The following is a 17,928-nucleotide window of genomic DNA, read 5'->3' as shown; positions in this document are numbered from 1 at the left end:
CTTAGCTTGTGTTTTCATGTTCATGTTCCTTGTCTCTTGAAACAGTTGCCTTGCTTTGCTCTGACTACATAGTCAGTGTTTTATCTTTGGGATATACTATAGTTACAATATGGTATGTTACAATAGAACATTGTCTTTGGGACACGACATCAGTTCGAAAATAAACCTGTGATTGAAACAACAGCATTATACAGTAACTATAAACCACTCCCGAAAATCGCTGTCAATGTCCTAGTAATTAATAATAATACTAATGAAGGTTTAATGCAGTGTGTTCAGCTTTTAAACCTAAATTCCATTCAGTACTTAAAAATTGAATTTAACATTTATGTTTAATAATTGTTATGGTGAAGTTTAACACTAAAACACTTATGTTTGTCATACTGTATTGTAATACTGTGTTGTCATAGTCCACATACTCCTGTCATACTCCTGTCTTACCTCCATGGTCTGATGTATCCATGGAATAGCGTAAGTTATACTTGTGTAAACTCCTGGGCTGTTCGGTTTCCCGCAGCCTTGAACCCAGCTTGCTGCTCCTGCCAGCTTCCACACAGAGGCTTGACAAGCCAGTGGACCACCGCTGTCCCCCTATCATCATGCACATTATAGCAATTATTGTAAAATATATGTATACTGTATCGTACCAATAGGTTTTAATAAGCCAGGTATGTTTAATCAGGTACCTAGACTAGACGACAGATGCCTTGAAAAGTAATGAAATAAAATAATTGCAGATATAAAGCATTGGCTATAAAAGCAGAAAACTCTTTGCAGTTACACAGTGGTGCAGCTTTATTTAAGAGAATGCTTCTGGATGTGCGTTACAACCTACATTATGTTTTATCTTTTTAAAAGCAAGTAAACATGCTTAGCTAAATAGCTCTATCATGCTGACACTGTAATACATTAATATATAAACCCTGAAACAGTACTGTACATGCAATTAATTATCTTGAGCCACCCTTCATTTCTCCATATTTAGCTTCCAAAGATCTAGACTTAAGGAATAGTTCCCCAGGCTCCCTAAAAGACTTTTTGGCTCTCATTTTCAGTCCAGTCCCTGTACCTGACCAGTTTCAGCTAAATGTTTTTTGGTTGTTAAACAACATGGTGACCTATAAATCATTAAAGCATAAAAAAAACATACATCTAAGTAAGACATGAACCAGTGAGAAGCAGGTGCTGTTGATGGCAGATGATGCTGAGTGGTTGGAACAGATAAGAGTGGAAATGAGGTTGCTGCTGAGATTTAAAAACAAGTGCTTAGGTGCTTTGCAGTCTGTCTCAGGAAATCCGTCTAATTTCTTTATTTATCTAAAAAATAAGCTGTGGCTCAAGAGATTTGCATAACACTGTAGGACTAAAAAAGACAGTTTAAATTGTGCTCATGAACTCATCATACCTGGCATGTGCCAGCTCCACCTGTCAGATACCCAGCGCAGATATTCCATGGTGAAAGGCCCGGGATTCCACACTCTCGAATAGAGAGGAGAGGAACCAGAGCGGAGTGTAGAGACGCACTCACCTCTCCTAAACACATAAGCATATATATCTGAGTTGCAACAAATATCCAAACTTAATTTTCATAAACTAGTAAACAATATATAAATATGAATTGAGTGAATTAAAAGCCAATAAAAAGTTTTAAAAACATCCTATTTAAACAATTTTCGATATACCCCATATTTAATCCAGAAACCAAAACTGCTGAGGATTAGGGCCTAACATTCATGTCTGCTATGTTAATGTGAGATGCAAGAACTATATCACCAAATGAATGTTTTATGCATAATTACTCATGATGTTGCTTTAAACAACATTGTTAATCTGTATTCATGTGTTCACTCCAGAATTGACCTACTGTATGTTATTATTGTTATAATTTATTTTAAGAAATTATTAATTCATTTTATTATTATTTTAAGAAATTATTTCTTTTTCCCTTACATTAAATGTTTTTTTTTTTTTTTTTTTTTAAATTGAAAAGTCTTTATGTGAGATAGATGTCTTTCACTTGTCGTGAATTACTACATTTAGGGTAAGTATATAATCGGAATACTGTCACACAATGACATCATCACCTGCTCCTTTTGTTTCTCCTTAGAAAGAACCATTACACTATTAAGTGTCCTTGAAATTGAAATACCAACTAGAACTCACCGCCTACTTTTGTGGCACCCCATCCTGATATCCAGCACATGGATCCTGAACTGAACTCTTCATCAGTGTTAGGCAGACAGATGGGCTGTATTTGACCTGGTGGGACAGAAGTAAACATTACCCATCAGGTAGTGCGCATCCCACAGTGCAATACACAGAACACAGTACAATGAGAAACCCAGGAAGCTCACAACAGATCTGAGAAAAAGGATAGTTGGTTTATTTGATGCACTTTTTACATTATTTAGGTAAACTTTAAACAAAAATGGTCCATAAACATTAAATGGTCCAAAATTTACAAATTCTTTATAAATATACATCAGTTTAAAATAGAAACTGCTTGCGTCCTCCTTGTATATATATATACAAACAAATCTAATTCCCTTGAGATAGCACCTAGTTCATTTGGTAAGGAACAACCCAGAAACCACCAAGGCTGAGGCCTACCATTAACTGGAAGTTCAGTAGTTAAGTACATTTTATATTGCCATGGACTGTAATCCAAGAAAAAATCCCCTGCTACAAAATTTGCCACTGACCATAAAGACAAACAAAAAGCATTCTGGAGCAAAATTTTTGACCAAAGTCATGTTTTCATGAGTAAAGGTGAGGCATTCAACCTTAAGAACATTAACGTTTAACCATTTAACCATTTGTTAAACATGGTGGTGGTAGCATCATGCTTTTCCTCCCAGTGGAACAGGTGCATTGCTCTATGTGGACGGAATAACTGAGAAAAAGGACTGCCCCACAATTCTTCAGAATAAAACTCATCAGGTAACAATGACCTCAAACACACATCATCATTACTTAAGATTTAGGAACATGAAGCTTTTGTAGCATCACTTCTATCGGGTCTGGGAAGGAAAACCAAAAAAAAATATTAAATTCTATGAATTCTGCCAAGAACACTGGTCAAATATCCAACAAGAATTCTGCCAGAAGCGCTGTGAGGGTTATCAAAAGCAAACTTTGCTAAAAGTGAAATATGCTACAGGACTTTTACCAGGAATTTAGTAAGCATCAGAAAATTAGAAGCAAAGCTCTCACCATTGAATGTGAGTGGCTGTGTTAGTTTAATGAGAGCGATATCGTAGCTCAGGCCTTCAGGCTGATATGCACTATGGAAAAAGATCTTCATCACAGAGAGATCTGCTGCTCCACTCACAGGCTGGTGTGTAAGGTCCAACTGAACTGTCCATAAAGCAGGATTAGCAAAGCTAAAGCACAGAGAGGGAACAAGCTTAATAGTATTTACATTTCCAAACAGTAAAACATAGTATCCAAAACTACATGAAAAAGAATGCAAATATAAGTGGGGAGTGGAAGAGCAAAACCATATATTGTTTTCTAGAACAAAACTATTTGGCTGATTCTGTTTTCGGCGAGTATTCTCATTATATGTAGCGTATCTTGTCACCCTGTTGATTTATTATCAACTTTTGTTTAAGAGAGATTTGAATTAAACCATGTAGGTAGAATTTTAGGGCTCAGCAAGTCTAGACTTTTACATCCTTAACTACAGATTATAATTGCTGCAACCACTAGTGCGTGGTTATGAAATAATAACATAAGCATACCATAATAACATACGTTTCTCACCCATATACACAGTGTGCAGCAGTGACTATCCACTGGTTGGTGATTAGCGATCCACCACAGAGATACTGGTTCTGGTACTGCAAGCTGACCTGCCATGGGTACTGCCCAGGGAGAGATGTATTTCCCCCTACAATCCGAGTCCTGAAATTGGATCTGATACCACACTCTACACACACACATGATAATAATAGCTAACACATCTGAAGGTCTGGAACTGCATACTAATAATTAAGTAATCAAATGTGTTAAGTGCAATGGGTACTGAATAATTTTTGGTTGTTGCCATTTTTTAATATAATAAAACTAAATGGTGACACTTAACTTACCTATACACTTGAGAACTGTGACCAACCCAGACATGCACTGAACCGCACTGGAGAAACAGTAGATCATTAACAATAATAACTTTCTAAATATGCAACAACTGTATTTGAGTTATAATGTAATGGCACTGTAAATATATATATACACTTAATCATGCCATAAAGCTATTTAAGACCCAAGCACTATATATACTGTAGGGTGCGCAGGACTCTCTTGTTTTTAAGACCCAAGCACTATATATAGGGTGCGCAGGACTCTCTTGTTTTTAGGGCCCAAGCACTATAGGGTGCACAGGACTCTCTTGTTTTCCTAAGGATTTTTTCCCACTCTTTTGGGCTTTTTTAGGGTCTTAACATGCTCAAAATTAATTAAAAAAATTATTATTATTATTATTATTATTATTATTATTATTGATAAATAACATATAGCAACAAATTTAGTATTAAAATCTTTATACTAAGTTTTTCTTTTCCTAAAGAGTGTATACATTTTTTTGGCTGACTCTGTATACATAAACCCTAATCCTAACTCTATATGATTCTCATAAGTAGACTACAGAGAAGGTGTCCATTGCTAAAACAGATGGTTTGTATTGATAATGGTTTTTATATTTCATCAGTTTTAGCTGCCTATATGGTCGCTAACTAGCAAGAAAAGATGCTGTACTGGGACAGGCTGTTAGTTACAGTACTGTATATGGCTCTGAACAGACACTGAAGGGAGGTTTACAGTACAGTATGTCCTCCATCTCTTAGCATGTGATAAACTGACAAATTAATCTTACAAAGAACAAAGGACTTTGTCAATGGCTTGGATCTAATCCTTAAACATCATATCCAAAGCGTGGAGTTAATGCTTGTGCTGCGGCTGTGGTGAAACATGCTAGGTTGAACGTGCTACCTGAGGAAGGAGCTGTTGTGGATTTTGAAAGTTTGATGGAGTATTGGAAAGCGGGAACTAATCGTCACTATGTTTTTCCTAAAGGCTGGCTCGACGGAAGAAAGAGGGATGGAAGTGGAGTTCACATAACTGCAAAAAAAAAGGACAGAGGGTCATTTGTTAATATGTGCATATAATGTATGAAGGAAAAAAACAAAAACACCCTTAACTACTGTACATGTAACCCTGTCTGACTGCACTATGATTGACAGATGCAATATAACAATTCATAACAATTCACTCAGTCTCATTAGTTGTGTGATTATGAGCAGCTGTCTTCAGGCACTGTAATTAATCTTCATACGCGGTTGAATAGGAAGCACCAAAACTTTTGCTTGTGTTTGAGCTACAGTACAACGCCTGCCTGCAGAGCAGAAGCAACGAACTCTGATTGCGTTGTTAAATAGAAAAATAAAATGTAAAAAATAAATAAATAAATAATGAAACAGGAACGGTAGAAAGGAAGGCTGTCGATGGGTAAAATGATCATTTTGACCTACTTCTGGTGTGACTCTGTTTGCAATGATTTTCTCCTTCATTTAATGGCAGACTGATTTTAATAGGATTAACGAAGCTGTTAATGGAGGCTTTGGGGATGAAGTGACTGTAATACACCCACGAGATATAGCCACACACACACATATAACCAAGATATGCACAAGGGAACCACAAGAGCAGAGTGCAGTATAACAAAGGAATCCTTCTTTTGAGTTGAAATGCTTTATATACAGTAGGAACCTTCTAAGAAACCAAGACTCACCAGGAGAAACACACCCCCCTGTGTCTGCCACTGCAGGACAATTTTTTTTAGATCGGATAATCTGGCAATACTTATTTCTAACAATTAACGTTGATGCCATACTTATCAAACGTAACTCATAAACAAAAGACAGCAGAATGAGAATAAATGGTGAATGTACTTCTTCTCATGTTTAGATGTGGGACTATTTGGCTTGTCATCCAAGATAAAGATCATCACATGTAAATGAGAACATAACCATGGGAACCGCAGAAACATGGCCACTCTGTTTTACTCATTGTCTTATCAGTACTTAACTTTTACACGCAATACCAGATTGTTTTTGTTCTTTTTCCCGATATTTTGGCCCTAATTTAGTCGTGTCCAATTCCTCCCCGTCACTAGGAGGCTCCCTAGTTAAGGCTACTACTACCACTCAGTTAGGAGGGCTAAAGACTATCCCGTGTTTCCTCCAAACCACGTGACGCCAGCCGACCGCATCTTTTCGAACTGCTCACTCACGCGCCATTGGGGGCGGAGTAACACACTCAGAGGACACCGTTATTCGCTCCTTCCACTTGTGTGAGCTCACAGACACCCCTGAATAGCTGTAGAGTCTTAATTAATGTGGAAGCACATAGTACCTCAAGAAGGGTATCCGGTGTAAAACCTGTGCCAAGTTGTTGTGCGGATTGATTGTCTGCTATTGTGACCCCCTCGACAGGAGCAGCCGAAAGACTAACAACAACAGCAACAACAATAGAACTGTCATGATTCACGCCCTGTCTGGATTCACCTCGCTCTGCCCCGCTCTTTAACAAAAACAATGGTGGCTGCAAGGTTAAAGGGTCTGAGCTAGCCTCTTACCAAGATTCATCCCAAATCCCAAAACTGCCAAACAGCCACTGCAGTGATGGATAACTGATGGGACTGAGCCCTCTAGGTGGCCTAAATCCGGCCCCAGACAACTTAAGGCCTCGGGCAGGAAACACCCTTGACGGGGCGCCTACCCATTCCAGAGCACAAGCACAAATACCTTATCATGGACTTGGCAATTATGGAAACTGCGTTCAGCCTACAGGGCATGTATTTTGACTGTGGGGAAAACAGAAGTAAGGATCCAGTAAGCAGTGAGTTTTCACCTGGATCTAGATAACTAGATGAGAGCTTGGATAAACACAGAGAAGCAATCAATAAAAAGAAAATCTAAAAAGAGAAGCCAGAGAGCAGTCTTCTTGTCTAATGAGGTCAGGTTAAAAAGAAACTTTAAGCTAAAATTGAGCCAAAGAAGACCTAAAAGGCTGGACTTTACTAAATTGGTAGATGGGATTTGACTGCAAACGTACTGCATAAAAAAAAACATTTTATTTTACATTGGTTGGATTGTGGTGTTTGGAAGTCAAAGCTCTATACATTAGTTTATGCTTAGTAAGGTGTAGAGTTGGTCACAGGAGCTCCTTTAAGTCCCTTATGTTCCCAAACATGCGAAATGGCTTGGAGTGGTGTCAGAACTGTACAGGGGATACGACAATAACTCCCAGCTGAGTTCTTGTAATGTGCAAGTGGTGTTTGTGAATGTTTGTATGCACAGTTCCCACAGACATATCTCTTTTGAAAATTTGGCAAAAAATTATCCATCGATTTTTAAAGATCAGGTGTTCCACTCGATGAATGTTCACGGAAACGATTGCAGTGGGATCTAAAAAACCTTGGCCAGGATCGTCGCGCACAGGTGTATAGTCTTCTTTAAAATGTTTTGGTATGGCTAAACTTCTCACCACCATACTGTGGTTGAAGTTTTCTGTAAATATCAATTAGTTTTATTTCTTTATTCACCAGACATTTCATCACAAGTACCACTTTGGCTTGGACGCTTCTTGTACAAATCTTTCACTACCTGCCCCCCTGAGCAAGACACTTGGATCTCAGTTTATTTTATCAATTTTTTTAATCTAATCTCTAAAGGGTAATGAAAAAAAGATCAATGTTATATATCATAAAGTTGGGATGACATTGAGGAAGAAGGTTTTACACAGTTGAGATTGTAGCTTTCTACAGTGAGAGCCATTGGATTTGAGTGAAATGTGCTTGCTGCACCTGTTGTATCCGAGCTGTTTGCAGGCAGAAAATCCCAGATTGGCGCTCCAGTTCTCCCAGCACACAGAGCTCCATATGCCCCTACTGTGAATCTGCAGGATGGAGTTTCTCCCACTCACTCGCACTAATGAAAACAGAAAGAAAAATGATGGTAATTAAAAGACAGCAGGTATGTGGGGGCTTCCTGGGTGACTCAGTGCACTTCTAAAGATAGAATTGTGGTTAAATCTGCAGAAAGTATTTTTTTTGTGTGTGGAAAGTCTATATAAAAGAAATAATACAGTCGATCACTTTATCATTCTCTCCAAAGTCAAACCTTCAAAACACAAGCTTTGGATGAAGCATTTTAATTTTAGAGGTACTGTAGGTACAGATGCATCCTTCTTCTGAATTGTTCCTCGTGCTCATCAGTGCATTTTACTGAATTATTTACCAAGCCAGAGGAAGCATGGACATCAGAGATCCTGCTTTTAGTAGATATATTATTATTCCTATTTTACAGTATAGTATACACTATTTCCTAATCTTCAATATTTTTTTTCAAATGTTACACAAAGTGTTGTAATGTAAAAACTCCTGATTTGGCCTTTCACTAACCGCATTTAACTCATCTCAACTGAGTCTTATTTTTAATTTTTTTATCTCTCTATCATTCTGCTCGGCATAATACAATGTAGGGACTGAATAATATCTGCCTTATTTCTTCACTCTTAGAGTGTTTGGCATAACCATATATAACATGGGGAGCAGGATAATGCAGGAAATGCATTAACAAAGCAAATATTAAAATAATACAGTATTTGCATTTTAATTACAAGTACAGTTTATGGTTCTAGTATTCAGTTGGGAGAAACATTAACATTGTAAATGGGATCATAAATCAAGCATCATTTAATTTAATCCTTATTTATTGTGTGTGTGTGTGTGTGTGTGTGTGTGTGTGTGTGCGCGCTCACCACAGTTGAGTTCATCCTCTCCCTTGCCACAGTCTTTGACTCCGTCACAGATGGCAGATCTCCTGATACAATTAGCTGAAGACTCACATCGGAATTTTCCAGAGCAACTTAAACCCACTGTGGGAAAAAAATACCATTAATAAATCTATAGAAAACCTTACTTTTTTTTGTACTGTATATACATTGTCAAAAATATATACTGATCAGCCATAACATTAAAACCAACTGCCTAATAGTGTATACAGTGGGTACGGAAAGTATTCAGACCCCCTTAAATTTTTCCCTCTTTGTTATATTGCAACTATTTGCTAAAATCATTTTTAAGGTTTTTTTTTTCCCCTCATTAACAGACACACAGCACCCCATATTGACAGAAGAACAGAGAATTGTTGACACAACAACCCTGAAATATCACATGGACCTAAGTATTCAGACCCTTATTATATGGGTCTCCTGTGTGAATTAAATGACGTCTTAATGATGTGTGTTTTGTATTTAGTAGAAGCACCCTTTTGATTGAATACAGCCATGAGTCTTTTTGGGAAAGATGCAACAAGTTTTTCACCCCTGGATTTGGGGATCCTCTGCCATTCCTCCTTGCAAATCCTCTCCAGTTCTGTCAGGTTGATGGTAAACATTGGTGGACAGCCATTTTTAGGTCTTTCCAGAGATGCTCAATTGGGTTTAAGTCAGTGTTTTGAATGGGCCATTCAAGAACAGTCACAGAGTTGTTGTGAAGCCACTCCTTCGTTTTTTTAACAATGTGCTTAGGATCATTATCTTGTTGGAAGGTAAACCTTCGGCCCAGCCTGAGGTCTTAAGCACTCTGGAGAAGGTTTTCGTCCAGGATATCCCTGTACTTGGCCGCATTAATTTTTACTCGATTGCAACCAGTTGTCCTGTCCCTGCAGCTAAATAAAAAAAAAAAACACAGCATGATCCTGCCACCACCATGCTTCACTGTTGGGACTACTGTATATTGAACAGGTGATGAGCAGTGTCTGGTTTTCTCCACACATACCGCTTAGAATTAAGGCCAAAAAGTTCTATCTTGGTCTCATCAGACCAGAGAATCTTATTTCTCACCATCTTGAATGTTTTTTAATGTGTCTTGCATTGAGGAGTGGCTTCTGTCAGGCCACTCTGCCATAAAGCCTCGACTAGTGGAGGGCTGCAGTGATGGTTGACTTTCTACAACTTTCTTCCATCTCCCAACTGCATCTCTGGAGCTCAGCCACAGTGATTCTGTGTTTTTCCGTCAATATGGAGTGCTGTGTGTACATTAATGAGGAAAAAAATGAACTTAAAAAAAGTAAAAAATATAAGTGTGTCTGAATACGTTGCCAACATACAGTAGATCCAAGACATCGAGGCATGACTGCACAAATTCTTTGAAGTTGTGCATGATGACTTTAGCAGCAGATTCTTTAAGTCCTGTAACTGGGGTACAGCCTCCATTGATCAGACTTGTTTGCCCAGTACATCCCACAGATGCTTGATCAGATTGAAATCTGGGTAAATTGGACACCAAGTCAACATCTTGTTTGTCAGCTCTTTGTCATGTTTCGCAAACCATTTTTTCCAGGTTTATCCAGTGTTGGTCATCCTGCTGAAAGAGGTCCCTGTCTTTAGGGGATACTGTTACCATGAAGGGATGAACTTGGTCTGCAGCAATGTTAAGGTAAGTGGAGTGTCAAAGAAACATCCACATGAATGCCAGGATCCAAGGTTTCCCAGCAGAACATTGCCCAGAGCATTATACTACCTCTACCAGCTTGTCTTCTTTCCATAGTGCATCCTGGTGTCACCTCTTCCCTAGGTAATTGACAGACCCCATAATTTAAAAGAAAATATGATTCATCACACCAGGCCACCATCATTTAATTCTAATGGTCTTGTTCTGATACTCAAGTTTCCATTGTGGTTGCTTTTGGCTGCAGTCAGGGGTCAGCATGGGCAGTTTGACCGGTCTGCAGCTATGTAGCCCCATTACAAAGCAATGATGCACTGTGTTTGGACACTTTTTTTATAGCCAGCATTATAGACAGGAATTTGTTTGATACTTTTTGTGGAAATCAGATTAGATGATTTATTTCCCACACATATAAATGAGCCTTGTTTGCCCATGACCTTGTTGTCAGTTCAGTGGTTATCCTCACTTTCATACGTATTACCCATTTGCATACTGGAAACACCCAATGAGACCTGCTGTTTTGGAGATGCCCTGACCCAGTCGTCCAGCCATCATGAATTGGTCGCTCGGATCCTTACGCTTGCCTATTTTTCTTGCTTACAAAATATCAACATTGAGAACTAACTGTTCACTTGCTGCCTAAAATATCTCATCCCATGTGCCATTGCAACAAATTAATCTATGTTATTCGCTTTACCGCATTTGGTTTTAATGTTATAGTGCACCGCTGTGTATTTTCAAGTTGGTCCTAAGACAAACACACTTAATCAAAGTTTGAAGGTCATTCAATATTTATAGTGCTAAGATACGGAAGAGTGTCTTACACCAGGATGTCATGACGCACACACACACACACACACACACACACACACACACACACACACACACACACACTCACCTCCCAGACCAATTCCTAGAACCAGAGACAACGCTATTAACAAAGAGATGATTATTAGCAGCATCAGCAACTTGTGTGGCAAATGCACAAAGTGAGAGCCAGCCAGGTCTTCACCTTCAACAGGGAGATAAGAAAGAGCTGTTAAGGGGTCAAAACCAGTAATGCCTCAAAAAAGGGTCCTAAAGTGTATTTGTAGTTTTAATGCATGAAAATGTGGACATAGAGTGCCTTTACAGAGGTTCATAGTTTAAAGAATAGTACAATTCAGTACTGATTTTTGAATGTGAATAAGTACAATAAGCACTATATGATTGTAGAATTGCAAAAACTGTATTATAACATTATTATAAAGTACTAAAATAAGTAAACTTCACATACCATGAAGGAAGGGCCGCACTTTAATTATGGGTCTCCTGTGTGAATTAAATGATGTCTTAATGGTGTGTGTTTTGTAGAGCGGGAGTGGATTTGATGCCCCTACAGGTAATGCAACGGGAACATGTGGGTCATTCGTGTTGAGGTCTGAGTAAAGCCTCCATCCGTCCGCTGAACTGCTGAAGGGGCTCACGTTGATCACGCTAGGGGTCCCAATGTTCTGGAGATCCTCGCTCTCTGTATCTGCCTCAAAGTGACCTGACTCCACATCCTCTTTAACAGAGGTCTGGAGTGAATAAGCATGTGTATAAGTGGCAAGGAATAAGAGTGAAACCATCAGCACCGTATAGTCCTCATAAACCTAATGCTTTCGTGTATATTTTCAGTATATATCTACAGTATATATAATGGATTGATAGCACATCTGGATTGATCAAAATTCGTAGATGTAGAAGGCAGGTATGACGGTTGATTTGTAAAATGTTATACAGTACCATCTGTTAGGCCTCCTTGACCGTGAATATTTTTAAACAGCAGCTTTGTCATAAATATATGCTTGGAGTTTTGCAATATAATGCAAATACAGCTTTAAATAGTAATTTCCTCACCAAGTCAATAAGATAAAAAAAAAACATACCTTGTTTCTAAGAAACCTTAAAGTCTCTTTACTAGACGTTCCCATATCAGACAACAAATTGTTAAAAAATCCATTCATCTTTAGATTCTTACTGAAGACTCATTCCAAAAATATTATATAAACACTATGTTAGACAAAACGTTTCATTATATTAATTATTAATAACACCTATTTTTTTATTATATAAGTTATTATTATAGTACATTTATATGAACCTTTAATTTGACCAGCACAACACTCACATAATAATAATAATAATAATAATAATAATATAGTTCAAATACTGTAATGTACTGTACACACTTTTAACAATTACAAATAAATTTTCATATGTTTTTTGTGGATACAAACCAATTAATTAACTAGATAGCGAGTGATAGAGTTGCCTAAGTAGTGGTGTAATTAAGCACTCTTTAACAATCAGCTTTGCCCATAATGTTTTAGTTTGACATGCATAAATCAATGTGCAATTCTTATGGAAGTGATTTAAATATTAATTAATATAGGTTCATCCATCTGTAAGGCATTTTATATAATAGCATTTTTTTTTAACTGAGAGAAGCCATCTCCTTGAATCATCACCAAGATTTTTAACTGACACTTGGCTTTATCGAGGATAGGCTATTTCTTTTTTGTAATTGTTTACTCTTGCAATAAAATGGATTAAATTAGGTTAGAGACATGCTAGGCTACAGAACAGTAACTACAAATACTACAAATTCCCCTTACCTTGCTCACAGTGTCTTCGTTCTTTGTAGAAGGTGGCTCTTGTTCTCCAGGTTTTTTTTCAAAGTAAGCCATCATTTCTGTCTGTCAGAGCCATGAAAAGGTCACAGTTTCCAACAAGATGATCAACAGAAATGTTAAATATAGAAGAAACGGCTCTGAGCAAATGTATTGATGGGCTATTTGTTGTAGATCTTGTTGTTTTCAATCCCAAACATGGTAAAAAAAAAAAAAAAGTCACAAACGAAGATCAAAATGTTTATCATAAATACATCTTTAAATAATTACCCTATTAATATTCCATTCCTGTTATAAAGTAAATATAAGTTAAGATAATAAGGGTTAACTGCCTTGCCCTTTTTAAAAACCCTCTCTCTCTGTCTCTCTTTTTTCTCTCTCTCTCTCCTGGTAACACAATGAGACATTTGATCAAGTGAATAGTGTTCTGTAATGCCGCTACAGCTGTGGATCAGATCTCCCGGCAACGTGTTGCCTTCATTACTCCAGTTACACCACAGCAGTTACAGAGGGAGCTGGACACCAGCCTTCTGCCAGCGGAAGAGGCCAAGCATGAAAAGGTCAGTCCATGAGGCCAAAGGCTGCCCCTTTAGAACTTTATTTATCTCTGTTTAGCAGCAGGTTGACTTTAAATAATTGATAGTGAAGAGGCATGTTATGGAAATTGCTACATGGTTATGGTAACACAATACCACTATACTGTATACTGAAGTTATATACTTAAAAAATATAAGTCTGCTTATATCAATCTTCTTCATTTAAAAATAAGCATTTTCAACTTAATGCGGTGAGAAAACTCTTCAAAAAAGTTTATTCAAAACTCACAATAGGTATCAGTATACCAGCAATAAATATTCTTAGGTAAAAATATTACTAAAAAAATTTTTTTTTTAAGTTTTTTTTATGAAAAAATAAAGGAAAAAAAAAAAAACAAATTTTAACAATACACTGCCCAGCCACAAAAAGTCACCACCTGACTTTGATGATTTTAGTTAAGCAAATAGTTAAGAGCCTTCTATTGCATATTGCTTCTATTGCTTCTACTGCATTATCTAACCCTAATTGATACAGTGAGTAGCTTCTCTTTTCTTAAACAACCATGTCAGAAGACTGTGGTTTTGGCAAGAATTTAACTATGTTTCTGAAGGGTCAAATTATTGACCTGCTGCAAGCAAAGAAAACAACTAAGGAAATTGCTGAAACTACTATAACCAATATAAAACCTGGAAAGATAGTGATGACCCATCATTTTTGAGAATGAAATGTGGTCGGAAAAATAATACCTTGAATGATAGTGATTGAAGATCACTCAAACGTGAAATCAGTTATGTTTAATATAGGGAAAGTAAGAGCATTTCTACACATTGCGGATAGAACTCAAGGGATTGGGACTAAACAGCTGTGTAGCCTCAAGAACCATTCATCAGTGAGGCTAATTGGAAAAAAGGCTTCAATTTGCTAGGGAGCATAAATATTGGATTTCTAAATCAATGGGAAAAGGTCATCCAGTATGGTAAGTCCAGATTTACTCTTCTCCAGGGTGATGGAATCAGGGGCATCAGGGTAAAAAGAGAGGCAGATGAAGTGATGCACCATCTTTAGTGCCTATTGTACAAGCCCGTGGACCAGGTTTTTACATCAATGGATTTTTTTTTCCTTAAGGGCACAAGGACATTCAAGATGACAATCAGTCATCAGACTCAAATTGTGAAAAAGTAGTTCAGGGAGCATTTAACCCTAGGGAGCTTTACAAAAAAATATTTTGTCATGCCTGTCTTATTGTAAGGCAAATCCGGCAACTCTGACAAATCCATTTTACTTCCATTGTAACTGAAATTAAATGCTGGAGTATTTTTTTTTAACAAATCTGTGAAAACAATCTATTATTTTCCATTATCACAATATTTATTATTTGCTTTTACCTTGGTATACCAAAAAAAGATATTATTGGGTTATAGAGTTACTATGCTATTAATGCTCTATAACATTTCAGACGTAATCATATAATATGATTATTATTAAATGTTTAGTAGTAATTAAATTGTATTATGCCCAATCCTATTATGTTGTATACTGTATGTTAACATCCATTTATTAATGACATTGTTTGTAACATTTTAAATAATTTAGAGGGACAGTGTATAGTCTTTGAAAGTGTCAGTCAACCAATAATGACAATAACACGGCACTGTGATGTAGTGGTTATCACTGTCGCCTTGCACCTACAGTGTCCAGGTTCGATTCCTGCCTCGGGTCTGTGCGTGTAGAGTTTGCATGGTTTCCCCGTGCTTTGTGGGTTTCCTCCTGGTACTCCGGTTTGCCTCTCACAGTCCAAAGATATGTACATTAGGCTAATTGCTGTTCTCAAATTGCCCGTAGTGAGTTTTTGTGTGCACTGCCATTGATTGGCACCCTGGGTGTAGCCCCGGCCAAAGTCTTCTGGGATACTTCTGGGAAAAGTGGTATAGAAAATGAATTAATTAATGAGTAATAAAAACTGATTATATATAAATATAATTCAATCTATTTTTTTGAATCCACGTTTTGTAATTCTCACATCTCTTAATTATTATTATTATTTTTTTTCTGGTCCTTAAATGGAATAACAGCCATCATCCAAGGATGCTGACGTTGGAACTGCCAGCCAGGAGGTCTTGAGGAGATTTATGAATATGCGATAGAGGACATGAAGTTAGTGTGTGTGAGAGAAGAAGATAGGGTTAGATGGAGGCAGATGATTTGCTGTGGCGACCCCTGAAAGGCAACAGCTGAAAGACAAAGAAGAAGAAGATTGCTCATTTTTCTCCATTCCGATAGTTGAAAATTTCCTGAAGCTTTTGTCCTTATTCTGAATAGTTTTTACGCACAGGCTGATAATATAATGTCATGACTGAGTAGTTGTAATTGGCTTCTAAATATTGTGGAGCCCCTGTAAGTGTGTACAGTACAGTACTGTATATTGGGCTAGTGTATGTTTGTATGTAATGACATGCGTTGACCGGCAGGTGTCACTAAACCGCTGCTCCTCCTCGCCCCAGTCAGGCATGTTGTCGTGTTGACCTCCTCCGTCTCTCGGTGTGACGTTGAAGAGGCTTTTGTGCTCAGCAGCGATGATTCACCAGCCTGTGTGTGCCAACTGACTTCTGTGTAGTTTTAATCCCCTCTGCAGTCACGACCACAGAGAGAGAGAGAGAGAGAGAGAGAGATGTAGTGACTCAGCTGTCAGAGTGAAATGTTCAAAGCATGCAGCTGCAATATGTTTAAGAGCCTGCTAATAAGTTATGTTCACAGCATCTCATTTTAAGAGGCCCTTCATTCGGTGCTCTTATAATTGCATGCTTCCTGATCTACAACACACTCTCCGAAGAAATGTACAAAAAGTCCTTAGGTTTGGTTATCAGTGCTTTGTCCCAGTATCCATTTAAAGGTAGATGAATTGTAGAGATTATATTATATAAGTATATAGGTGGAACATAAGTACTATTATTTTATATTGTGAGCTCAAATCAGGCTTTCGCTTGACTTCTTATTAAAATGTTTCCACTGCCTTGATTTGTTTTTATGATCATTGCACCATTCTGTATAAACTCTAGAAAATGTTGTGTGAAAATCTAAGAAAATTGACTGAAGCTTTTGATCTCTATGTACATGATTTTTGGATTGCACTGCTGCAAAATGATGTGATTACTGCATGAATTAATATTTGGTACAGTAAAGTGTCCAGTGCACCTTTTGGCCGAAGAAAGTTAAAAACATTTGTCACAGTCAGATCTTTTTTCCGAATCTCCCCTTTGTCTTCCATTTATGCGTTCTTCGCATCACTGTGTCCTTGCATAACTCCCAAATATCATGCATACGTTTCATTTGACATTTAGAGCCGAGTATATGGAATACAAATAGGGTCTACCTGGAACTATTTCTGCTATATGATTTGACATTGAACCACTTACACAGGATGAAACAAATTTGCTGCATATTCAAATTTACAAAACAAATTTGCTGAATATGTCTTTTAATCCTTATTTAAAAACTCAACAACAAACAAATAGTTTCATTCTGTAAATACAATTATGTACAATACAATCTGAAAAATAATAAAGAACATAAATTAATAGATAAACTTAAAGATTTAAAGATGCGGGTCTTTGTGGGTCTATTACATATTTTTTCTTTAACCCTCAATGTTGTCCAATGGTTCCCTAGCAATGACTTTGCTGAGAAAACTAACCTCTTGCAATGTGCAGTCACACACATAACACACTCAGCCTACACCATATGTCATGGACTGTAGGGGAAACAGGAGTGCCTGGAGGGGAAGCCACTAAACATGGGAAGAACAGATGCAGAACAGAGGTGAGATTCAACCTTGAAAGTTTGGCGACAGTGCTAACCACTAAGGGTAAGGTCATTTATTACAGTATTAATTTATTACAGTAAATTAAATGTATATTATAATATATTGTATCCTGCAGTAAAGTATAACACATACATACTTTTTTGTACATCTACACTCTAAAACTATAAAATAACACATATGGAATTAAGTTTTATGTCTTAACAGTCTTAAAAGATAATTAAGTAACAACAACAGTCAATCATTTGTTACTTTAAGACACAAAGTCAGCTGTAACAGTTCTTGCAAGAACAGTTTTGTCAAGTGCATTTGCGAAACCCATGAAGCACCACAACGAATCAGATTTAGGCAACAAAATCCAACACCTCCAGTAGACTTTATTTATTTTGATCATTGCTTTTCTTGGT

The 17,928-nt window shown here is 37.3% G+C and overlaps 1 protein-coding gene across 1 annotated transcript; it reads right to left on the bottom strand.

Annotated features, from left to right (window-relative positions):
• Positions 1 to 378: 378 nt before the first annotated feature.
• LOC128506337 (transmembrane protease serine 3) lies at positions 379 to 13,227 on the bottom strand. Its single transcript, XM_053476761.1, has 12 exons — positions 13,153 to 13,227; positions 11,790 to 12,072; positions 11,412 to 11,525; positions 8,821 to 8,937; positions 7,865 to 7,988; positions 4,990 to 5,118; positions 4,092 to 4,138; positions 3,766 to 3,931; positions 3,214 to 3,383; positions 2,164 to 2,259; positions 1,406 to 1,533; positions 379 to 591 (listed from the first exon to the last, which is right to left on the bottom strand). The coding sequence occupies exons 1-12, from the start codon at positions 13,225 to 13,227 to the stop codon at positions 379 to 381; spliced, it is 1,662 nt and encodes a 553-aa protein (XP_053332736.1).
• Between the last annotated feature and the right edge of the window lie 4,701 nt (positions 13,228 to 17,928).

The sequence above is a fragment of the Clarias gariepinus genome, chromosome 18, assembly GCF_024256425.1.
Source record: "Clarias gariepinus isolate MV-2021 ecotype Netherlands chromosome 18, CGAR_prim_01v2, whole genome shotgun sequence".
Taxonomy (NCBI): Eukaryota; Metazoa; Chordata; class Actinopteri; order Siluriformes; family Clariidae; genus Clarias; species Clarias gariepinus.
This window is presented reverse-complemented; position numbering and strand designations above follow the sequence as displayed.

Excerpts from the sequence above, each read along its gene's own strand:
- LOC128506337 (XM_053476761.1), bottom strand. The coding sequence starts at position 13,227 with ATGATGGCTTACTTTGAAAAAAAACCTGGAGAACAAGAGCCACCTTCT. Across the intron at positions 7,989-8,820 it reads AGAGGATGAACTCAACTGTG|TGCGAGTGAGTGGGAGAAAC; the intron begins GTGAGCGCGCAC and ends TGTTTTCATTAG. Across the intron at positions 1,534-2,163 it reads GGGTGCCACAAAAGTAGGCG|GAGAGGTGAGTGCGTCTCTA; the intron begins GTGAGTTCTAGT and ends TTATGTGTTTAG.